General features: G+C 43.5%; 4 protein-coding genes across 7 annotated transcripts in view; 2 read left to right on the top strand and 2 right to left on the bottom strand.

Annotated features, from left to right (window-relative positions):
• Positions 1-8: 8 nt before the first annotated feature.
• MFAP1 (microfibril associated protein 1) lies at positions 9-14701 on the top strand. Its single transcript, XM_006727459.3, has 9 exons — positions 9-263; positions 6411-6630; positions 7774-7903; positions 8173-8360; positions 8888-8996; positions 9099-9259; positions 10572-10731; positions 13852-13941; positions 14036-14701. The coding sequence occupies exons 1-9, from the start codon at positions 185-187 to the stop codon at positions 14216-14218; spliced, it is 1320 nt and encodes a 439-aa protein (XP_006727522.1). The 5' UTR covers positions 9-184; the 3' UTR covers positions 14219-14701.
• A 1771-nt stretch (positions 14702-16472) lies between these two features.
• On the bottom strand, positions 16473-18130 carry HYPK (huntingtin interacting protein K). Its single transcript, XM_006727460.3, has 4 exons — positions 17607-18130; positions 17204-17259; positions 16791-16842; positions 16473-16642 (listed from the first exon to the last, which is right to left on the bottom strand). The coding sequence occupies exons 1-4, from the start codon at positions 17766-17768 to the stop codon at positions 16547-16549; spliced, it is 366 nt and encodes a 121-aa protein (XP_006727523.1). The 5' UTR covers positions 17769-18130; the 3' UTR covers positions 16473-16546.
• A 1-nt stretch (position 18131) lies between these two features.
• On the top strand, positions 18132-23758 carry SERINC4 (serine incorporator 4). Its single transcript, XM_031029251.2, has 11 exons — positions 18132-18519; positions 19007-19533; positions 19992-20071; positions 20204-20297; positions 20555-20766; positions 20948-21043; positions 21146-21272; positions 21674-21746; positions 22168-22216; positions 22363-22516; positions 22699-23758. The coding sequence occupies exons 1-11, from the start codon at positions 18421-18423 to the stop codon at positions 22895-22897; spliced, it is 1710 nt and encodes a 569-aa protein (XP_030885111.2). The 5' UTR covers positions 18132-18420; the 3' UTR covers positions 22898-23758.
• A 117-nt stretch (positions 23759-23875) lies between these two features.
• SERF2 (small EDRK-rich factor 2) overlaps positions 23876-24705 on the bottom strand; it is a 152098-nt gene continuing 151268 nt past the window's right edge. For 2 of the 4 annotated variants that reach the window (XM_081829548.1, XM_006727463.3), the window contains exon 3: positions 23876-24213. In XM_081829548.1, coding sequence (XP_081685674.1) covers positions 24150-24213 — 64 coding nt within the window. In that variant the 3' untranslated portion in view covers positions 23876-24149. Of the gene's footprint in view, positions 24348-24705 lie in introns of all 4 variants that reach the window. The other 2 variants (XM_006727461.3, XM_006727462.3) reach the window with 2 other exon arrangements.

Below are 24705 nucleotides of genomic sequence, written 5' to 3'. Positions count from 1 at the left end.
CAGAATTCTCTGGTCGATTATTTCCGGTTTCTCTAGCTCAGCCGTAAGTGCTGTTTCTCTCTGTCGCGCAGCGGTGTCCGGTGCCTGCAGAAGGGGGTTTGTTTTTTTTTCTGTTCGTTGACGTTTTTGCTGTTCACTCTTTGGAATCACTGAAGTTTCGGGAGTCACCGCCGCTGCCATCAACATGTCGGTCCCAAGCGCACTCATGAAACAACCGCCCATTCAGTCTACGGCTGGGGCCGTCCCGGTTCGCAATGAGAAAGGTACCGTGCTGAGCCTTTTTCGAGTCGGATCTTACCTCTTCTTTCGCCAACCTACTCCACACCTACCCCAGCAGACCACCCCAACCCTCCGACCCTTAAGACCCTGCCCCCTGATTTCTTCGACTTTTCCCATCAAACTCGCACCCGATCGCGTTGCCTGAAGGGGGGGGAAACAAAACCCACTTCCATCGCATCTTGTTCCTATTGCCCGTCTCTGCCCTCGCAGCAAGCATCCCTCTTCCCTTGGTCTCCACCGATAAATTAGACTAATACACATAGTGAATGCCTGCTTTTGCAGGGCGTTGTGCGGGGTACAGTCCCTCTTTTGTTATCCATAGCGGTCTGTTTATGCTGCTTTTATAACTCTTATCATTAGTTTATGTGTCTGTCTCCCTCTACTGCATCGTAAGTTAATAACGTCCTTGAGACAGGAACCGTGTCTTATTAAACTTATCGCTTTTTTTTTTTAAGATTTTATTTATTTACCTGATAAAGAAAGAGACAGCGAGAGAGGGAACACAAGGAGGGGAAGTGGGAGAGGGAGAAGCAGGCTTCCCGCCCAGCAGGGAGCCCCCTGCGGGGCTCTATCCCAGAACCCTGGGATCATGACCCGAGCCGAAGGCAGACGCTTAATGACTGAGCCACCCAGGCGCCCCCGTTTTATTGCTTTCATCCAACGCTGTGACTGTATTAAGTTGAATACACACTTGTGTGAGGTAGTGCCTTTAACCTTAAGGAACTCATACTGTAGTAGATGTGAGACATGCAAAAATAGGCACATTTTAAGCAGTGTGCGATTCCTGTCACATAGGTGATATAAACCAAACAATGTGGAAGGATAGACAAGGAATAATCTCTTCAGATTGAGGTAATCAAGGAAAGCTTCTTGAAGAAAGTGGCATATAAATTGATCCTTAAAGGATGAGTAGGATTCCAGTGCAGATAGAAGAAGGAATACTGCCTGTTTGAGGGGTTAGACTAAAGAGTCCCTTTATTCAGGAAAGATTTTGGAAAATAATGAGTTCTTTTTTTTTTTAATATACTGTACCTATTCTTGTGCAACTTGCCTTTTTTCTTAAATTCAAGGTGGCTTTTGAGAAGTACCCTTTGATACATATAGAGCTAATTCATTTTAACTACTTATAAATTCCATTGTGTAATTAAACCAGTTTATTCACTACTAAGGAACAGTTAATTGTTGTGTTGTTTTTTTCTATTATAAACAGTGCTGTAGTTGTCCTTTTTTTTTTTTAAAGTAATCTTTATGCCGAACGTGGTCTCAAACACATGACCCCGAGATCGAGTCACATGCTCCACCAACTGAGCCAGCCAGGCACCCCCTGTAGTTGTCATTCTTAAATGTCTCTTCAGTGCACTGTGTAAGAATTTCTCTAGGGTAGACTCCTAAAAGTTCATCAACCTAACTAGCTATTTCCACTTGCTCTCCACAGTGGGTTGTGAGAGCATTAAGGGTTTGTATTTTCCCATATATTCATCTGCATACTTGGTTGTATCAGATTTTTAAATTTTGCCCAATCTAATTATGAAATATCTTATTTTAATTTGCATTTCCCTGATTACTAGTGAGACTAAGCATTTTCATGCATTTATCAGCTCTCTAGGTTTTCTGTTCTCTGAATTACCTGTTTTTGTCATTTACCCATTTTCTTTTTCTTCATCCCAAATCTGTCCTTTTTCCTGTTTTGTTTTGTTTTTTTGGCTTGTCTTTTCACTTTAATTGTGGAGTTTCCCGTTTCATAGGCATTTTTAATTTTAGTGTTATCAGATTTATCAATTTTATCTTTTATAGCTTGTGTTGTTTTGTATACTGTGTAAGAAATCCTTGCCTATACTAAGATCATAGATATTCAGATTATAATTATTTTCTATCATCTAAGTGTTTGTATATACTAAATAGGATTAAATACACAATTGTGCAAGACACATCTAATTTAAGGAGCTTATAATCCAGTAGGAATGTAAGTGTTTAAGATGTGTTTTCCACACATGGGCTTTAATCCATCTGGAATTTTGTGTGTGTGTGTGGCGTCAGAGATCTAATTTTACTGTTTACCTTATGGTTAACCAGTTGTCCCTACTGTTCCATTGTTTGACTAGCCCATCCATTCTCCACTGCTTTTTTTTTTTAAGATTTTATTTATTTATTTTTATTTTATTTAAGATTTTATTTATTCATTTGACAGGGGATGGGGCACAAGCAGGGGGAGCAGCAGGCAGAGGGAGAGGGAGAAGCAGGCTCCCCGCTGAGCAGGGCAGAGCTCCATCCCAGGACCCTGGGATCATGACCTGAGCCGAAGGCAGACACTTAACCAACCCAGACGTCCCAAGACTTTATTTTTTTTTTGAGATTTTATTTTTTTTAATATTTATTTATTAGAGAGAGAGCAGAGAGCATAAGCAGGGAGGAGGGGGGAGAGGGAGAAGCAGACTCCCTGCTGAGCATCAGGGAGTCCGATGCAGGGCTCAATCTCAGGACCCTGGGATTATGACTTAAACCAAAGGCAGATGCTTAACTGACTGAGCCACCCACGTGCCCCAAGATTTTATTTATTTATTTGAGCAAGAGGGAGAGGAAAAAGCAGACTCCCTGCTGAGCAGGGAGCCTGACACTGGATCCCAGGACCCTGAGATCATGACCTGAGCTGAAGGAGACTCTCAATCAACTGAGCGCCCAGGTGCCCTGAGACTTTATTTTTTTAGATCAGTTTTAGATTCACATTTCCCATATACCCTTTGCCCCCGCACATGCATAGTCTCCTCCATTATCCTCCCCCACCAGAGTGATACATTTGTTGCAATTGATGAAACTACATTAACACATCATAATCACCCAAAGTTTACATTAAGGTTCACTCTTGGCATTGTGTATTCTATGGATTTAGACAAATGTATAATGACATATATCCATTATTATGGTATCACACAGTATTTTCATTGCACTGAGACTCCTCTGTGCCCTGCGTATTCATTCTTCCCCCAACCCAACCCTTGGCAACCACTGATCTTTTTACTATCTCCATAGTTTTGCCTTTTCCAAAATGTCATGTATTTGGCATCATACAGTGTATAACTTTTTCATATTGGCTTCTTTCACTTAACAATATGTATGTAAATTTTCTCTGTGTCTTATTATGGCTTGATAGCTCATTTCTGATTGGCACTGAATAATACTCCATCGTCTAGACATACCATAGTTAGTTCATTCACCTAGCGGGGGACATCTTGGTTCCTTCCAAGTTTTGGCAGTTATGAACAAAGCTGAAATAAATGTCAGTGTGCAAGTTTTTGTGTGGACCTTAGTTTTCAACACTGTTAGGTAAATACCAAGGAATGCAATTGCTGGATCATATGGTAAGAGTATGATTAGTTTTATAAGAAACCACCAAACTGTCTTCCAAAGTGGCTGTGCCATTTTGCATTCCCACCAGTAACAAATGAGAGTTCTTGTTAGTCCACATTCTCGCCAGCATTTGGTGTTGTCAGAGCTCTGTAGTTTGGTTATTCTAATACATGTGCAGTGGTATCTCATTTTATTTTGCATTTCCCTGACAACATATGATTTGAAGCAAATATGCTTATTTGCCATCTGTGTATCTTCTTTGGTGAGGTGTGTTAAATTCTTCGGCCTCCCCTTGTTCTTCAGAATTGTCTTGGTTCTTTTTGGCCTCTTATTCTTCCATGTGATTTTAGAATCAGCCTGGGGACAACTATTAATGGAACCGCATTAAAATTATAGGTCGTGCATTTATTGATTAACTTGGGCACAGTTGCCATCTTCTCATACTTGAATATGATATATTTCTCCATTCATTTAGATCTTTTGTATCTTCCAATATAATTATATATTTTTCCTCTGAAAAGCCTTGTACATCATTTGTTGAATTTATTCCTTGGTATCTTGTAGATTAGTTACCATTGTAAATAGTATTTTTAAACTTCATTTTCTAATTTATGTAGCTAATGTACAGGTACACTTATTTTTTTTTAAAGACTTTATTTATTTATTTATTTGACAGAGAGACACAGCAAGAGAGGGAACACAAGCAGGGGGAGTGGGAGAGGGAGAAGCAGGCTTCCCGCGGAGCATGGAGCCCGATGTGGGGCTCGATCCCAGGACCCTGGGATCATGACCCGAGCAAAAGGCAGACGCTTAAGGATTGAGCCACCCAGGAGCCCCCCGCTTTTTTTTAAACGGGTACAGTTTTTATCCAGCATTTATTTAGTATTCTAAATAAATAGCTTGCCTGTTTGTTTTCTTGTATTTTCTACATAGATAATCATAGTCTGCAAATTATGACAGTTTCTTCTTCCTTTTTAGTCCTTACCTTTTATCTCTTTATCTTTTCTTTTTTTTTCTTTAAGATTTTATTTATTGGAGAGAGAGAAAACAAGCGAGGTGGATGGGGAAAGGGAGAAGGAGAAGGAGACTCCCTGCTGAGCAGGGAGCATGACTTGGGGCTGGATCCCAGGACCCTGAGATCATGACCTGAGCTGAAGGCAGACGCTTAACCGACTTAGTCACCCAGGCACCCCTTTCTCCTTTTTCTTATTGTCCTAATTAGAACCATAATAAAATGTTAACTAGAAGGTGTGATAGGGACAACATAAAGATGCCCACTGGTTTTTAAAGGAATGCTTCTAATATTTTATCATTAAGCATAATGATTATTGTATCTGTTGTTAAGATTATGTGACTTTAAATATATAAACTTTAGGGACGCCTGGGTGGCTCAGTCCTTAAGCATCTGCCTTCGGCTCAGGTCATGATCCCAGGGTCCTGGGATCGAGCCCCACATCGGGCTCTCTGCTCAGCGGGAAGCCTGCTTCTCCCTCTCGCTGTCTCTCTCTCTGTCAAATAAATAAATAAAATATTTAAAAAAAAATATATATATATATAAACTTTAAATAGTATATTACGTTTGACCCCATTAATTTTCTAAGCTTAAGCTGTTCTTGTGGTCCCAAGCTAAATCCTTTGAAGTCATGATGGCTTAGAATTTTTTTGTTAGCTTTTACATTGCTGGAATAAATTTGCTATTATATTATTTAGTACTTTTTAATGTATGTTTATGAAGAAAAATTCACGTAAAGTTTTCCTTTGAACTGTCCAGTTTGGTTATCAAAATTATATCCATCTTACAAAATGTTTTGGTCAGTTTTCACTTTATTCGCAGGAATTGTCACTTTTTGTAAAAGAGATGTTATCTTGGGGCACCTGTGTGGCTCAGTCGGTTAAGCAGTTAAGCATCTGCCTTCAGCTCAGGTCATGATCCCAGGGTCCTCACCAGGGAGCCTACTTCTCCCTCTGCCTCTGCCCCTCTCTCTCTCTCTCTCTCACTTGCTCTCTCTCTCAAATAAATAAAATCTTTAAAAAAAGAGGGGCACCTGGGTGGCTCAGTTGGCTAAGCATCTGCCTTTGGCTCAGGTCATGATCCCAGGGTCCTGGGAGGGAGCCCCATGTCGGGCTCCCTGCTCAGTGGGGAGCCTGCTTCTCCCTCTCCCTCTGCCCCCCAACTTGTTCTTGCTCTCTCTAGTGCTCTCTGTCAAATAAATAAATAAAATCTTTAAAAAAAGAGAGAGACGTTATCTTGCAGGTTTGATAGCACATATGCTAAAAGAAAAGGTAGAAATAGGTAAGATTAGAATCTTGAGTTATATGGTGATATAAAGGCTGCCATGAAAAATTCCAGGTGAACTAAAAAAGGGATTGAGCAACATTTTAATTTTCTGTTCCCACTTAAGTCACCCTTATGTGCTGGACACTGTTACAAATAATTCCCTTAAGGATATAATTGAGGTGGAATAGCATGAATTTGTGATGGATGTAATCGTCTGCCTGTCTGGGGGGAATTTTTTCTATTATTTCACCGCCTGTCTTTTTCCACTTCATTGTATTCAAGCTCACCTTCTTTATCATTAGTGTTGGTAGTCACAAGAATGTTTTCCCATGACTTGGTCTTGGCAGGAAAACACCATTAGATGAATAGATGGTTGGATAGCAGCTCTCTTCTTCTCCTGCTTGAACTCTTGCTTACCAGGAATATAGGGCTCTACCTGCAAAGGCAGAGGTTGAAAGACATTGGGAAAGAGGCTACTGAAACATAATAAGTTATCTTTATCACCCAGGTGAGATTTCGATGGAGAAAGTGAAGGTAAAACGTTATGTGTCGGGAAAGAGGCCAGACTATGCCCCTATGGAGTCCTCAGATGAGGAGGATGAAGAATTTCAGTTCATCAAGAAAGCCAAAGAACAAGAAGCAGAGCCTGAGGAACAGGAGGAGGATTCATCCAGTGACCCTCGACTGCGGCGTTTGCAGAACCGTATTAGTGAAGATGTGGAAGAGAGGTAATGACTAGGGTTATGTTTCCCTGGACCTAAACCCCCACAGGTTAGTTAATAACAACAATAACAGCTAATATTTGCACAGTACTCACTATGTGCCAGTCTCTGTTCCAAGTATTTACTAATTCTTGTAATCCACCCAATAACCTTATGAGGTATGTATTATTATCCCAGTTTACAAATGAGGAAACTGAGGCACCAAGGGATCAGGAAAATAACATGACCAAAGGTATACAACCAGCAAGTGGCGGCCAGTAAACAGCAGGTTACCTCTGGTCCAAAGACCCTAACTAACTCACTAAGGGAGAAGAAAACACAAACCATTGGTTGGTTTGTTGGGGGGGGGGGGGGGTCTTAAAATTTGAGAAATTGATTTAATTCACTCACTTATCCTAAAGGCTAATGAGGGGAAATGACACCAATGAAGTAGGAAAAAAGGCCTGATGAATGAATGGTCTCAGGTAGGAAAGGGAGCCTCCCAATGAAGGATTTCGTATGTTGTGTGTTGACTGAGACATTACCTTACAAAGTAGACCAGAGATCCCAAACTTTAACAGTTCATATTGTCCCAGGAATTTTCTCAGGGAGCCCCTAGGCCTATACAGTTCTGTTTATTAAGTAGTTAGATCCAAATAATTCAATAAATAGTCATGTCTTAACATTTAAAGCCATCTGAAAAATATAATATGCATAAAAGAAAAAACATTTTTATTTCATTCTTACATAACCATAATTACTTATTAGTGGGATTTGTGTGCCTCTTGGACACTGACTACTTCTCAAACCTTAGAATCAGATTGGCACTGTCACTCATTTCCTGTTCCATATTGATCTGCATGCAGTACTTGCTTTTTATACAGCCACCAAAAATCCAATTTCACAAAGATACAATGTCACTGTGCACCCATGTTTATTGCAGTGCCTCATGATGCCTCAGCTTACATTTAACGTTTTAGGTCCAACTTGACTATTTGCCCTGACACTTTGAATTATTTTCTTTTGTCTGCACCTCAGTTTCTCCCTCTCAAGACTTCAGTATTAATAAAAGCAAACATAACCTCCAGGTGCTCTACAACTAAGGAAATGTGGCTGATGCTCTTTCATTTTTGTGATATTGGTGTTAAACTTGAAGATGCTGTTTTTCAGATTGGCTCGACATCGGAAAATAGTGGAACCTGAAGTGGTAGGAGAAAGTGACTCAGAAGTGGAAGGAGATGCGTGGCGCATGGAACGAGAAGATAGCAGTGAAGAAGAAGAGGAAGAAATTGATGATGAGGTATAAAAAAGGAAAATGGGAAGTTCTTTCTAGGCCCAAGAAAAAGTTGGGGCCTGTTCTCCTTTGTTGAGGTCCCAAAGGCAACAAGCTTGCTGCTTTTGGCAGAACTCTGATCCAGGGTTCCCTATTTGTTGGAGATAGAATTGAAAAAAAATGATGTAAGTTGTATTTACTCATATCAGAATTTGTTAAATGTGATGAGGGGAAATAAAAAGCTTCCTTAGAGCACAGGTCATTGGGCTGACTGACTTGGACATGTGACTTGATAGGAAATAGAGCGGCGCCGTGGCATGATGCGTCAGCGAGCACAGGAGAGAAAAAATGAAGAGATGGAAGTCATGGAGGTGGAAGATGAGGGACGTTCTGGGGAAGAGTCAGAATCAGAATCTGAGTATGAAGAATACACAGACAGTGAAGATGAGATGGAGCCTCGCCTTAAACCTGTCTTCATTCGAAAGTAAGTATCTCACAAAACAGGCCTGAATCCACATAGTTACTACTTTCCTGGTCTGAGGATAGAAGCCTCTTTTCTATCTCATGCTCTTCTGAAATGTCAGCACTGAGTGAAAGTCTTCTGCCCAATTCCCTACCTGTGCAGAATATTTGCTGAGGAATATCATGGTGTTAACAGAGAGCCTGAGTTTGTTTTCACATCTCCCTTTCCAGTTAAAGAGCACATAATCTGCCCACGGGCCTATAAAGCACAAAATTAAACTTGAAGAGTGAATTCCTAATCCTTTCCTAAGGGCGAGAAATCCTACTACTTACAGTCCAGTCCAGCAGGTTCTTGCTATTCAGGCAGTTCTCAGATGGATGGAGTTTTAATGCTCTGAATACCTGGGGTGACTCCCAATTTTGGCTCTTTGCAAAAAAAAAAGAGCCAGCAATTGTTGGGCTTTGTCTGATTTGGATGGGACTTGAGTTAGAGGACAAAGAGGTCCACTCTGAGGGCTTTGGGCAATTAACAGGACTTCTGTGCTGCAGGAAGGACCGAGTAACAGTTCAAGAACGTGAGGCTGAAGCATTGAAACAGAAGGAGCTGGAGCAGGAAGCAAAACGCATGGCTGAAGAGAGGCGCAAGTATACACTCAAGGTACTGGGAGTGGCTGTGAGGATTGCATGCAAGGAGGAGTGTACTTAGGTTTGTCTGAGGAAAATAAGGAAATCCAACAGGTGAATTGTTCTCCTTACCCAGATTGTAGAAGAGGAGACCAAGAAAGAGCTGGAGGAGAACAAGCGATCCCTGGCTGCACTGGATGCTCTCAATACTGATGATGAAAATGATGAGGAAGAATATGAGGCATGGAAAGTCCGGGAGCTAAAGAGAATCAAGAGGGACAGAGAAGATCGAGAAGCGTGAGTAATAAGATGGACCTAGAGTTTAATATCAGTAATGGGATGGGTTCCTAGTGGGGTAGGAGTGAGGTTCAACACCAACTGTGAGTTCCATTCCAGATTTCTTTATGGTTCCTGCAGCTGAGTGAGTTTTCCATAATTGGAATGTGGCTTATTACAATGAAATCAGGGAAAAGAAACACTTTGTCAGTGTTTCTCTGTGATAGAGTGCCAGCTGATACTCCCTGTAGTTTTCTAGTAGACACGCAGACATTATTCACTGTTATCAGTTATCTGTTCTTGCATAAAAACCCAGTTCAAAATTTGGTGACTTGAAACAACTGATTATTCCTCACAGTGTTCGAGTTCGCTAAGCAGTTCCTCTGCTAGTTTTACCTAGGCTCTCTCATGCAGTTGCATCCAGCTAGAGGATTGGCTGGGCTAGAGTGTCCAAAATGGGTTCATTCACATGTCCAGTAGTTAATGCTAGACTGCCTTACTTCTTCAGTGGGCTAGACTGGATTTCTTACCTAACAGTCTCATGGCAGTATTCCAAGAGGGCAAAAGTGGAAACTGGCAAGGTCTTTTAAGGCTCACATGTCATTTCTGCAAAGGGGCATGCATACTCTGGGGGGGAGAATTTGTGGCCTTTAAATAATCTGCCACAGTCACTATTGTTAGAGCAGAATAATTTCTGAGCTGCATCACCCATTCTTGAAAATTACTAGCAGTGAGAGGGTAATCCCAGATTACAAAGGGAAACCATCAGTAGAAAACTCTGTCCTCAGCCTGCATTTTCTAAGATTTTTATACTGGGTTTCAAGGAGTCCATGTACCCTTTAAAATTATATACAAAATTACATATATTTGTATTTTTCTGGAGAAAGGGGATCTTTGGCCCCCCTCCCCCAAAAAGGGTTAGTCCCTGCAATCTAATTAATGATGGTAACCCTTGGTTTGAGACATGTAAATACATATACAATTACTTTAAAAAATACCAATAAAATCTTAACATGGTTATGTTAAATTCTGATATTTTTTAAAGCCAAGTAGGCTTTTTAAGGAAGGGGAATTACTAATATTGCAAAATCAAGCAGTAATAGTATGTCTGAACCTTATAAAGGCTAGAATAAACTTCTGGAAGTTTGCAATAATGAAGACCACCTCACCTTTTTTATTTGTTGGGCTCCTGATCTTAATTCCTAACAGGCAGTAGCTAGAATTAAAGAAAGTGAATAATGCTTGAAAGGAGGTGAGACTGCATTGTGTTCAGATAATTTGAGTCTCTCTGAAGCTGGAATGATACTAATAAATAATTTTGTTCTCTGCACAGGCTTGAGAAGGAGAAGGCAGAAATTGAACGAATGCGAAACCTGACTGAGGAAGAGAGGCGAGCTGAGCTTCGGGCAAATGGCAAAGTCATTACCAACAAAGCTGTTAAGGGCAAATATAAGTTCTTACAGAAGTATTATCACCGGGGTGCCTTCTTCATGGTAAGTGAAAAGGGAATGAGCTGTAGAAGTAACTCAGAACTTTTGAGTTCTTTTCTCCCCCCAAGTATAAACTGTCCTAGGATGTTACTTCTACTTGCCAATGATCAGTTTTCTCATTTGCTTTTTGCCTCTGAAGATATAAACCCAATAGGAAAAAGCACTGGCAACAGGATTTTACCAGTAGCAGCAACTGTTCTCTCTTTTGGCCCCAGCTATCAGGAGGAAATGGTGTAACAGAAGAACTAAGGAACTAAAAATAGACAGTGAACTGTACAGATAGATAAGATTATTTAAATCCCCAAAATTAACTAGATGTTACTCTTCATAGCAGAGTAAGAAGTTTTGCTTATGCAAATATTTGGGAGGCAGAAATTTAATTCACTTCATTCTGAGCTGACAGAAAGTGACTAAGCCTAACTAACCAATAAAAATGGTTTATTATCTAACCATTATGTGTAATACCATCAAAATTTTGTTCTTCATATAAAGACCAAGGTCAAAATAACAATCTGTTAACCCTGTATAAAGTGATGAGGACTTCTTCCAAATTATATAGATGATACCAGTGATAATTTGTTAATGGAGCGATGTCAGGAAAGGGAAGCAAAGAATTGATTGCATTTATTACTGTAATAGCATGTGGTTTGTTAAATTACTACCTGATGCTATCCAAGTTTGAATCAAAAAGTAGACTCATTTTTTTCAAATGCTATATCAAACCCTAAAAATCCCTACTGCAGCTAGATTCCTGCCTTTCATTGTAGATACCAGTAAAATCTAAACTTCAGTGAAGGGTTCCTTATTCCCCTCCAAAATCAGTTTCAGTCTACTCAGCCGGAAATGTTTGCTTATTATATAGTGTCCTAGCTCATGCAGTTTTCTAGATTGGAGTCATTGGAGATTATGAATTATTTCTTTACTGCTTTAAGGTCATTAAGTATCATTGCTTATACATTTGAGCAGCTTTAATAAGCTTCTGAGAGAAGCAGTGCATTGCTGGCTAAGATACATAAGGAAAGGTTTATGTAAAAGTCTTTTGGTGCACATACTCAGTGAACTCTCCTCATCTGGATAAGGAGAGTGAAGATAAAATACCTTCTGAGATTAAATGAGGGACTCAGCCTCTAACAAGGAGAAAAGTAGATCTCACAAAAACTGTCTTACCTTTAAAGCCTTTCTGTAGCTGAAGAGAATACTCCAAAAGTGTATTTGGTTGAAGGACTCAGCTGTTCCACAAAGCTTTCCTTAATCAAAATGGTACTGTTTTAATCCCTTTACCACATGTATAATTTGTATCATAACATTATAGTTTTACTAGTATGTTGATTTGTAACTTCTCTATAATTTTTTTATATATAGTCTATTAAGTAAATAACCTTTTGAGCATTTACTGTGTAGAGGGCACTCCTGGTTTTTGTTTTGAGGGGGGTGGTTTAAAGATTTATTTATTTATTTTAGAGAGAGAAAGCATGAGCAGGAGGGGCAGAGGGAGAGGGAGAAAGAACCGCAAAGCAGACTCCGCACTGAGTGCATAGCCCGATGTGGGGCTCAGTCTCACAACCCTGAGATCATGACCTGAGCCGAAACCCAGAGTCAGACACCTAACTAACTGCGACCCAGGCACCCATTTTTTGTTTTAAGTAGGCTCCATGCAGACCCCAATGTAGGGCTTCAACTCACAACCCTGACATTAAGAGTTGCATGGTCTAGGGGCACCTGGGTGGCTTAGTCGGTTGAGTGTCCAACTCTTGATTTTAGCTCAGGTCATGATTAAGTGAGATCGAGTCCCATGTTGGGCTCTCCTCTGGATGTGGAGCCTGCTCGGGATTCTCTCTCCCTCTCCCTCTTCCTCTGCTCTTCCCTACTCCCTGCCTCTCTGTCTCCCTCTCTTAAAAAAAAAAAAAAGTTGCATGGTCTACCAGCTGAGCCAACCAGGAGCCCCAAGAACACTACTGTTTGACACTGCTACAGGATATAAAATTATTGCCCTCAGATGGCTTACAACCTAAAAATGGGGTTAAGGCAAACATATACTATACTATGACATAAAGACGAATGAAAATACTGTGGGATTTCTGAAGAGGGAGATGTTTTACTTTGTAGGAGATGGAGAGGGATAACACGAAGGAGGGCACATTTAAGATGTGTAGACTTGGGCGCCTGGGTGGCTCAGTTGGTTAAGCAACTGCCTTCGGCTCAGGTCATGATCCTGGAGTCCCGGGATCGAGTCCCACATCGGACTTCCTGCTCGGCGGGGAGTCTGCTTCTCCCTCTGACCCTCCTCCCTCTCATGTTCACTGTCTCTCATTCTCTCTCTCTCAAATAAATAAATAAAATCTTAAAAAAAAATGTGTAGACTTGCTGACTTCAGTAGTAGACATTCCATGTGAAGGGACTAGGAGTGGAGGCAAAAAGCATCATCTGTAAAGGGAGTTGACAAGGAGAGGTAGATTACAGCTATATGTTATTTGGCCTTGACTACTATAGAGGAGTTGTGCTTATTTAACAAAACAGAATCACTGGAAGTTTTTGAGCAAGGCAAAGGTATGAGGGTGTGTTTTAGAAACATTAGCCTAGTGGCACTGTGTAAGGTTGATTCTAGGGAAAAACTATAATAACCCAGGGAGTTAGAATTTATAAGTGGAAACTCATTATGCACAAAGTTTACATAAATTTTGAACCTGAGTAATTGAGAAAATGTTGGTTCTATTAACAGAAGAAGTTAAATCAGGAAGAGCCTGGTTTGAAAAGGTTAGGGAAATGATTTTCACTTTAGGTATGAGTCTGAAGTCCCAACAGAATATCCAAGCTAAGCTATATAATGGGCAGTAGAAAATTCAAAATGAGATTTCAGAGGCTTCTACAGAGTTGAAGTCATATGACTGAATGAACATATTGAGTACAGAGAGAATACAGCCAACCTTCAGGAAACATCCACATTTAGGAAGAAAAAAGACAATACAAAGAGAGAAAGGAGTATCATCTCAACTACATGTAAGCTCATGAATAGGTTCAGTACCCTCATTCTTTGTATCCCTTGTCGTAGAGGTTAATAAATTAGTGGTTTGAATATATAGGCAATAAAAATCACAAGATTGATAATACTTTTTTTTTTTACAGGATGAGGATGAAGAAGTATACAAGAGAGATTTCAGTGCACCTACCCTGGAGGATCATTTCAACAAAACCATTCTTCCCAAAGTCATGCAGGTATGGGGTACCTTAAGAACATGAGAGAGAAAAGTTATGTATTGAGGACTTGATGTTTGGTGGTATAACTCATAATCTATCCTTCCTTGATCAGGTCAAGAACTTCGGGCGCTCTGGTCGCACCAAGTACACCCACCTTGTGGATCAGGACACCACCTCTTTTGACTCAGCATGGGGCCAAGAGAGTGCCCAGAACACAAAGTTCTTTAAACAAAAGGCAGCTGGGGTACGAGATGTATTTGAACGGCCATCTGCCAAGAAGCGGAAAACTACTTAAGAGTTCAACTACTTCCAGCTGGTGAGACACAAGGGACTGTCTCAGCATCTGGTCCTTGATTTGCTTTTACCATTATTTACATGGCCCCTGTATCCAGCCTATTGGACCTACTGCCATACTTGTGACACTGGGCAATCCAGTCTTTGAAGGTGCTTTGTGAGGTTTGGACTCATGCTGAGAAACCCACAGAAAAGCACTATCCAGGTAGGATCAGAGGCTCCCCACTTAAAACCATTTCTGCAAAATCTTACGTTTCATCACTGGTCTGCTTCCCAGATTCACTTGGGACTATTCCAGGTTTCTTTTTCCAGCCTCTTAGCTTGGGTTATAAACAAGGGCATGTAAGTGGACAACGCTACCTTACAGTAAATCTCAGCTCACAGATATCTGTTTTGCATTTTTGGTTGGAGTCAGTTTTTCTATGTGAACGTATTTTTTGATCCATTTATGTGTGTGTCAAGAAATAAAAGAATCATACACCAAGGGCGCCTGGGTGGCTCAGTCAGTTAAGCGTCCGACTCTTGGTTTCAGCTCAGGTCATGATCTCGTGGTCGTGGGATCAAGCCCCACATTGAGCTCCGTGCTCAGCTCAGAGTCGGCTTCAGATTCTCTCTCCCTCTGCGCCTGCGCCCTGCTCTCTCATAAATAATCTTTTAAAAAAAGAATCCTACACCAAGAGGTTTCTTTTGATACTGGAAATAAAATGGGCAGGCTGACAAGAATCTTCCTATGAAATAAAAGACCACAGAGAATTGTTGGGCAAAGAGTGTTTCACATTCTGATCATCACCTTTGATCTCAGAAATTAAGATGCTGGACAGGCTATATTCTAAGTGGCACCCAGATTTACTCCATGAGCAGATATATGTATGGTTTTCTTTGCTCTCTAAAATATAGCTGTATTTAGAACAAAAGTTGACTTATGAAATAGGGAAGCCAAGTACTTACCAGTACCCTCCACACTCAGCTTGTATATGAGGGTATAGTGTTTTCCAAGTTGCAATGTAATGACATCAAGCTAGAGTTAAATTAAGTGGTTTTCCACTTAATATTTATTACATAACCACCATGCACATGGCAGAGCACTAGGAGTCCTAGGGGTTATAAGGAATGACATTTAATCAGTGGGAAGGATATTTCTCAATTACATAAAAAAATGAGAGGGTCAAGGTCTTTTCACCATCTTTTAAATGCCCCACTGGAAGAAGCATTCACAAATCTTTCATGTCCTAAAATAAGACTATGAATACAAATTACTAGGAGGTAATAACACATTAATCTGAGTATAAGTCACTTATGTGTGTGCCAGACGGATACAATCTAAGATTTTCCTAGAGCCAAAATGAGAATAAGATACTGAAATTCTTTTAAGAATATGTTTGTAGCTGCTATTTGAGTGTCCACTCTGAGGCAGGCAGTAGTCCAAGCTTTTCACATTCACCAACTCTTTAAGTTCTTAAAACAACCTGTCAGGTATGTATCATTTTACAGTTGGGGAAACAGAAGCTCAGCAAGGATGACTTGGCCAAAGGTTGATCAACTTTTAAAGTAAAACTGTCTTCTCTCCAGGATGGGAAATGGAATGTAAGGCACAGCGTTGTGGCGGTTCAGAATTCAATTAAATCAACTTCATAAATCAAAGCCTTTCATAGATTAATTCTGCAAAAGACCTAACCTTTGGTATCTTTTATTGTATTTACCATGTTTCCAATTCGGTACCTAAATTCTAACTCTAAGGGGCTTATGAATAAGGTGCCTGGGTCGCTCAGTCGGTTAAGCACCCAGCTCTTGATTTTGGCTCAGGTCATGATCTCAGGATCATGAGATCGAGCCCCGTGTCAGGATCCATGCTGGGTGTGGAGCCTGCTTGGGATTCTCTCTCTCCCTCTGCCCCCCAACACTCACCCCCACCATGCGCTCTCTTAAAAAAAACATTTTAAAAAAGTGGCTTATGAACAAGATTGGTGGTATATAAACCACCCTAGAGACCCATGCCATGAGCTTCAGCAACTTTGCTGAAATTCCAAATGTACCCTGAATACCACTGAAAGCTAGTCAGATGAATGAGCCTGGCCTGCCACCTAGCATCTGCATGTGAACATGAGGTCATGAGGTACCATTCTGCACTGATCCTTCACATGATTTCATTAAGGCCGGAGGCAGGGGGAGTTGCTTAAATTCAGTTATACTCCAACATGTAAATTTCCCACAATAAAATACAGCATAATATACAAAACACTCGATCCAAGATGATAGAACTGCAAAAAAAAAACGGCTACATCTTTATTGAAATAAAATAATCCAGTGAGTGGGTCTGAGAAAGCACAAATCAGTTGGTTAGGGCAATAAGAGCCTCTACCACGTTGCCCATGTGTTCCCTCAAGCTCCGTTCTGCTGCTGCTCTTGAGATCTCCATCTCTGTCATCTGCAGGAAAAGGATCGATGATGTTACCTAAGTTTCTTCTGGGGCATTAAAATGCCACCAAGACTTGTTGACTCTACTTGTTTCAGTAAACAACCCCAATTAAGCAATGTAACCTCTGCCCATACACTAGTTAGGCATTACTACTCACTATCAGCTCCAGATCTTCCTTCTTAATGGTGACTTTGGCCAGTTCCTTCTCCCTGCAAATATTCATGTACATTAGTCCTCATTCTCTACCTCCACCATTAACTCTCAGAAAGATCATTTCCAGCTCTGCCTTACAAATAAATGACTCCTGACAAACACCGTTGAGTGAAAATACAAAATGACTCTCACCGCCTCACCTAACATCCCCATCCCCTCCCCTCGAGTCTTTACAGCAGGCAGCAGGTGCTGTCAGGCCTTTCCTTCCACCAACAACAAAGTAGGGTTGTAAACCTTATATATGCAGAAATCGGTGACAGAGTTGAAGAACGGTACAAGGTAAAGGCTTAACGATGGCTTTTATTTTCGTAAGGGGAAGAGAGGAACTAGTAGGGCTGGCTGTGCGTACTGACTTACCGCTCCTGTTTGGCTTTCTGCTCCCGGGACCGTCTGTCTCCAATCACGGACATGGCCTATGAGAAAAATAGATCTCCTTACCGCTCTGCCACCCACAATTCCCAATAATCTAAAAAGCTAGTAAGAAGTGGGTCGGCGGGGGGGAGGGGGGGAACAGCCTATTCATGATGAGTGTATCAGGAACCAAGGCCTAGGTTTAACTTAATTCTGTGCACCTGAGGGCCACTTTAAATACAATCTCCATAAAGCTCCCTTTCGCAAGCGGCGGGCTCCAGTGACGGTTTCCCTCTTGCCTCCTCCCGCCAACGGGAAGGGGAGCCCGTCCTGGAGCGCGGATTCCAGTTATAACCTGAGAGGCCCCTCCGCTCTCAGCCCGCCCAGACACGCTCACGGCCAACCTCACCGTCTCCAGATTGGAACTCTGGATCTCCTTCTCCTCTGCGTAGTCGGTGACTCTCTCCAGGTCCGCCGCACCGCTGTCATGCTTCCGTGGCTTCTCGGGAGGCCGCTCCGGGCCGCTGGTCTCAGTCTCCAACTCCAGCTCCACATCCCCCTCGGTAGCCATATCGATCCCACCGTGCCGCTGCACAGGCCCCGCCCCACCTCATGAAGACTTCCGGTAACTGCCCCGAAACTTCCGCCCGGAGAGGATGAGGCGGGGCTAGGCCTCGGGCCACACCTTCACTAATGTCCTGGGTTCTAGAAACTTCAGCCAGGAAAGTCGGTCGCCTCTCAGACTTCCTTTGGGGGGGTTCTAGTGTTGTTTTATGCAAGGCCCTCTCCCACACCTAGCCGGTCACCACTCCAGCCCTTCCCAACCGACATCCTTACCTTCTGTTCACCTAGATTCTACCCACTCCATCCCATCCCGCCCCCCCGCCCCCCCGCCATTCTGTTCAACCAGGATGGATGACGTCTAATCCTAAACCAATTAAGAATGCTAATCCACTAGAGGCCAGATTTGCAAACTGCTCTCTAATCTGGGGAGAACTGCCTGTGTGGCCCAAAGGCCCTGGAGAGAAAGTAGATTTAGAGAGATATTTGCATTTACCACATCCTGGAGGTCGGTGTTCTTTTCCTGCTGTTCCTCCCCATTCTGCCTTAGACTGGGTGACCACCCCAGCACTGTGGCAGCCCATGGCTGAGGACAAAAGAAAGCTGCTACTTTCTCCTCTACCTTCCATCTGGTGGACCTGTGCCTAATCCCTGGGACAAGGATGGTGGGTGCAAAGGCTGTTACAGGCCCCAGCACTTCTCTCCGCCTGGCACAACGCACTGAAGTCAGCAGTGTCATGGTGAATCCTCCCTTCTACCAGGTGAGAGCATAGTTGGGCAGAGGGGCTTGAAAGGTCCCCAGAGCAAGAACTATCTGAAAAAAATGGAAGGGAATGGTAGCTGAAGCTGGGGAGGAAAACCCACAGGAGCCAATAAAAATGACAGGCCTTCCCTTTCTCCTCTGAGGCCTTTCCGTTTCTTTGCCCCTGAGACTACTGATCATTAAACCTCTCCTCCCACTTCCCAGTACCAGATCTGTAGGTCTACAGAAAGGTGAGAGGCCAGGTGTGACTTAGGCTTTTAGGAAGGTCTGCTCAAGCCTGCATCAGCTCTTATGATGAAAGCTCTACTTGATGTCAGTGGAAGGCAATCCTAAATAGCTTGGAACCAGATTCTGAGAATTCCTGAGTAAAAGGAGAGAAGAAAAGGGAAAGGGAAATTTTGGAATTCAGCCTCATGGTTAATCTAATGCATACATTAATGTAAGCTTTTCCTCAGCAAATCTCTATCTTGCTGCTCTACCCCCAGGTGTCCTGCTGTGGGCCTATTCCCTGTACCTGCTGCTGCCATTCTAGATGGCCCCTTGTCACAGAGTCTACTTGTAGCCGTCTGGTCTACATCCTCCTCCATGTGGGGTCCTCAGCAGTCTGCTGCCTCCTGCTGTCAAGGACAGTAGTGGAAAGGGTCTGGGGGAAGGCACATGGGGTAAGTGGGAGGGTTCAGGTTCCAACAGGAGAAAGGGAAAAAGAAGAAACCTTCAGACAAAAGATTCAGATTGGGGTTAAGGGACAAGTGAATGGATATACCCTGAGAAGCAGGTACCTCTCTATACATGATGATTTGCCCTGCCATTTCTCACATGCACTCTCCCTCCAGATCCAGATGCCCTCAGGATTGTGTGTCCATCTGTTTGGCCACCCTCACTGCCCAGTGCTCAGTGGCTCTGGAGCTGTGTACCGAGTATGTGCAGGAACTGCCACCTTCCACCTGCTGCAGGCTGTGCTGCTAGTCCAGCTCCACTCCCCCACTAGCCTACGTGCACAGCTCCATAACAGGTTTGTGTATATACATTTTGGGTGGGGTGAGGATGGGGAGGGAAGTAGACATAAGCTTAGTAAAGGAAATTCAAAGATGAAGTAACTGTATAAAAAGTCCAAAACCAGTTTTAAGTTCCTGCTTCCGCCATACTTACTGTGTGACCATGAGCCACATACTTACCCTCTTTGAACTTCTAGTTTCTAAAATGGAGATAACAGTGGGGTTATTATATGCAACCCTTTGTCAACTGTGAAACATTGTCCAGATGTTATTATTTAGGTATCTGAGAGTTAGAATTTGGAATAGGCTGTGATGGGCCTGTTTCCAGCCCCTCTCACGTGGGACTGGTTCCTTTCCTATACTTAGTTGTTTCTTCTCTCCCCTTTCCTATAGTTTTGCTTTCTCCTTTGCCTTCCTCCATAGGCACTGTTGACTCTCCTTTGCCTTTTCTTGTCTTTTTTTGTCTCCTAACCAGCTTCTGGCTCTTCAAACTGCTGTTCCTGCTAGGTCTCTGTGCTGTTGCCTTCTGCATCCCTGATGAGCATCTCTTCCCAGGTACCTTCCATCTCATATCCTAATCAGCAGGAGTAAGCTAATAGATTTTCTAAGAAAAAGAAAGGGTAGGAAGAAAACCAGGAGTAATGACATGGTCAGCTACATTTTCCCACTGGTGCCCCCCATCTGCAGCCTGGCATTACATTGGCATCTGTGGAGGCTTCACATTCATCCTGCTGCAGTTGGTGCTTATCACAGCCTTTGCCCATTCCTGGAACAAAAACTGGTAAGGAGCACCTAACCCTAAAGGCTCTTCCTGGGAAGGTTGTCTGACCTGGAAAGGTTGTCCAACCCAGTGTGGTTGGACAAAGGGCATGACAGGTCAGTGGTCCCGTAACTTCCTACTGAGCAGTACCAAAAAGCTCAGAAACATGACTCTGTGGGCTAGGTGGGATGGGTAGTCACACCACTGTTCTGGGGGACAGGGAATAGTAACAGGTAAAGAGCTGGAGCCCCAAGCCACTGCCCACCTCCCACCCTTAGGCAGACCGGTGCAGCCCAAGACTGCCGCTGGTTCCTAGCTGTACTGCTGGCCACCCTGGGATTCTACAGCATGGCAGGTGTGGCAGCTGTGCTCCTGTTCCGCCACTACACACACCCAGCTGGCTGCCTGATCAACAAGATGCTGCTTAGTCTACACCTTTGTTTCTGTGGCCTCCTCTCCTTCCTCTCCGTCGCTCCCTGCATCCGTCTCAGTGGGTACATGCCTTGCAACATTCCAAATCTGGTAGGCCTTTAGTAATAGAAAAATTAGCTTCCCTAATCTTAGTCAACAGTCTGCTTCCTCCAAAGAGTGGGGAGAAGCGTAGATAGAGGAGTATGAGTGGAAGAAATTACCACCCTGTAGACAAAAGCAATGATCTCCATTCTCCCCAGAGCAACCCCGTTCTGGCCTTCTACAAGCCTCCATCATCAGCTGCTATATCATGTACCTGACTTTCTCTGCAGTGTCCAGCCGTCCTCCAGAGAGTGGTAAGGACTGGACCTAGATTCCCCATGCTAAAACCTTTTTTTGTTCCTGACAAATACTTAGCTCTTTGTTCTTACCACCTTTCTTCTGTTGCCCCTTCTCAGTAATCCTTCAAGGACAAAATCACACTTTGTGCTTGCCTGGCCTGAGTAAAATGGAATCGCAAACACCAGATACTTCTCTGGCAGTGCTAAGTGCTGGCATCATGTATATTTGTGTCCTTTTTGCTTGGTGCGTAAAGGTATCAAGGGGAGAGGTGTGAGAGAAGGGAGGATACCCAGGACAGAGAAGGATGGTCAGGAGACTGTCTGGGACCATGGTTTATTTGAACTTTAGAGCAAGACAAGAGTGAGGAAAGTTCCCCATAAACAGAAACAATTTCTAAGAATAGCACTTGTCAGATGATCTGTATTGGATGAAGGGGGCAGGGAGAATGACTTGAGAATTAAAAATATGTACAAAGGTTTTAGGGCCCTCACATGACGAGATTTATAAATATTTGGGGGAAACAGGCTCTGGGAATATAATACCCTCCTGAGGACTACCAATATGGACCAGCTAGCAGTACATGTTCTCAGGCAACCCCTCCTGCTATTTGACTGAATGCGCTTGAGAACTCTCTTCTTTCTCAGCAATGAGGCTTCCTACCTGGCTGAGGTATTTGGACCCCTATGGATTGTCAAGGTTTACAGCTGTGAGTTCCAGGTGAGGATGGAGAGCTCAATATCCCCAATGCCCTTCCCCCCTCACACACAAAGACACACACACATCCTACCAACCTCTACCCAGAATGCTCAGATTCTAGCTGCTATTACCTTTTATTAAGTACCCACAATGTGCTAAGCACTGTGCTAGATACTTTACATTCATAATCTCATTTAATTTAATCCTCACAACAACCCTGTGAGGTAGGTATTTGCTCCATTTTACAAATGGAGAAATTGAGGCACAAAAAGTTAAACATCTTACCAAAGTTTTCATAGTCAGTTATATGCTGGAGCTAGAATTTGAACCCAGATGTGCCTCCACTTTTTACACCAGACTAATCTTTTCAAAGGAGAGTTTCCTCTATACCCTCACAGTCTTTAAAAAATCATTCCAAAACATGCTGCCTTTTGTTTTACAGAAGCCCTCACTCTGTTTCTGCTGCCCTGAAACAGTGAAACCAAAGGAAGGTAAGTGTCATTAAGAATGTCCCTAAAAAAGTGTAGATTTCTGCAGAGTGCCGAAGAGCCCTGGAGCGCCTTCACAAAAGAAACTGGGGGAGGAGGGAAGAAGTTTCAGCCACACTGCTCCCAGCAGTCCTTCCCTCTCTCTCCAGGGCAGAGGGGTGGGGCTGCCAGGCCAGCTGACCAAGAGACCTCTCCAACTCCTCCAGTGCAAGCCCAGCATCTCTCCTACAGCTATTCTGCCTTCCATTTTGTCTTCTTCCTTGCATCACTCTATGTTATGGTTACCCTTACCAACTGGTTCAGGTAGGATGGAAGTGGGCCTGGGATATACTGAAAACCTATTTTAGGGAGAGCAATTTAAGGCCATTCCTAAGGGTTCTCAGGAAGACACACATAGGTCCACCGTCATCTTTGGTGGGGAGGTAGGAACAGGTCTGAAAGCTAAGGTCCTATGTATTCTCTAACCAGAGACTTTGGTTCCGCAGCTATGAGGGAGCAGAACTGGAAAAGACCTTCATCAAGGGTAGCTGGGCTACCTTCTGGGTCAAGGTTGCCTCGTGCTGGGCCTGTGTACTCCTCTATCTTGGGCTTCTACTGGTACCACTCTGTTGGTCCCCCACCCAGGACTCCCAGCCACCTTCTACTTTCAGGCGACACTGCCATCGCATAAATACTGCAAGATAATAAATATTCAGTCTAGGTACTGTTAGCTGGGGTTCCCTTGAGGTCATACTCCCAGTCTTGACTCAGGAACTGCCCAGCCCAGCAGATACCTCAAGGACAAAATGGGCAGTTATCTCCCTTTAGACTGAAGTCAGTACTATGTCTGAATAGGAGAAAGTGGCCATACGTACTCTAACGCCATGGGCAGAGTGTCTGACTCACTAGAGCTACCGTTACATCTTTACCTCAGCTCAAGAACCTAACTCCCAAGTCAGCCTCTCAGGAACCACTGCTGATCCCTACAGACAGTGCGGCACCAGCCCTTTCCTGGCTCTCACGGTGGAGATGGGGGCAGGGAAAGACCAACAGGGACTGAAGACTTACTTGGCTCTGCCCTTGGAGATAAAAAGGAAAATAAGCAGTTCAGCCCTGGGCACAGGGAGATAAGCAGCCCAAAACAAACCAGGACACAGAAAGAAAGAATATAGAGACCACCCTAGGTTTTAATCCTGATCTTGAGGTCAAAGGAAGTGGGAAGACAAAAACCACCCTCATTCCATGAAGAATGACAGAACAGAAGAGAATGTGAACACTAGAGAGCAGCTGACCATGGGAAGTCAGTGAGCAGCAGAATTTGGGGGCCAACTTCCAAGCAGGCGAGCAAAATGCGGAAGAATGAGAAAGAGGGGGCATAAACTTAGGTCTTGAAGCCTTCCTTCTTAGACCCTCAACTCCATCCTTGGGATGGTGTTCAAGGTCTGGGTGGGGGACAAAAATCACAGAAAAGAAGTCCCTATGGTTCTTAGAGGATTCCTCTACCACATACCTGGAGTACTTGTCTGTTTGTTGTAGTAAAATAAAGAATTTCTCTGTGATGTTTCACTTAGTCTACATATCTACAACCTTTTAAAATCTAAATTTCTCTCCCCTTTTGGTGGGAAAGGGCAGCCATTCCTCCATCCCCATCCCCCCAAATCCCCAGTCAAACCAGGCGCTCAAGAAATTACAAAGCTACTTTTAATACTTTGGGGTGAGCCCCACAGGAATAAAAAACACTGGGAAGGGGTAACCCCCTCACCCCCAGGCGTGGCCCAGGGGAAGAGAGGCTACCTGAGGGGAAGGAAGCACAAAAGGGACCCGCTGCAGACTCAGGGCAAAGGGAATGCCATCGGTGCTGGGACCTGTGAGCACTACAGGAGAAAACGCGAGCGTGGTGGGACTGGCTCCAGGCACACAGGCGAAGGGCAAGAGGGTTGGACACGAAGCCACAAAGCTACTTGGGTTCCTCCTTCTTCTCGTTTGCCTTTTTCTGCTTCTGCTGCATGATCTCCGAGTCCCTGGGGGTAGAGATGATGGGGCACTGGGAGGTACCAGAGGGCAAAAAGGACAAGATGCAGGGGGATGAAGGGCACAAAGGATAAGATGGAAGTGGATGGGACAAAATTCAGCGTGTGCCTGCCGTATTCCCACCCTAGGAGAACAAGAGGAAGAGAGCTGAGGCTTAAAAGGCAGTCAGTCTCTATCTGGCTGTTGCCTAAGGGGTCAGAAGTCTGGCCACACAGGCCCAAGGCTATTCTTTGCTGAGTACCACACCCAGCAACACCAGTGAGAAGGTTGGGAGAAGGGAGGAGAAACTGAACATCAAAGAGGGCCGTAAGTACCCTGCTGTCATAACCACTACTGCATTTGAAATGTGAAGCTCCCTGCCCTTGCCCTTAAGGTCAGACTCGGGGCACTCAGAAATCAACCTAGGGCAGGCACCCGCCCCAGTCCCTTCCTGTCAGGCTGTGAGCTAACAATTTGGAGGGTGGGGAGGAAATAAAACCCTA

This window comes from Leptonychotes weddellii, chromosome 9 (genome assembly GCF_054177405.1).
Source record: "Leptonychotes weddellii isolate Sample4059 chromosome 9, ASM5417740v2, whole genome shotgun sequence".
NCBI classification, from domain to species: domain Eukaryota; kingdom Metazoa; phylum Chordata; class Mammalia; order Carnivora; family Phocidae; genus Leptonychotes; species Leptonychotes weddellii.
Note: the sequence above shows the minus strand (reverse complement) of the source record. Positions and strands in the feature narration are given on the sequence as shown.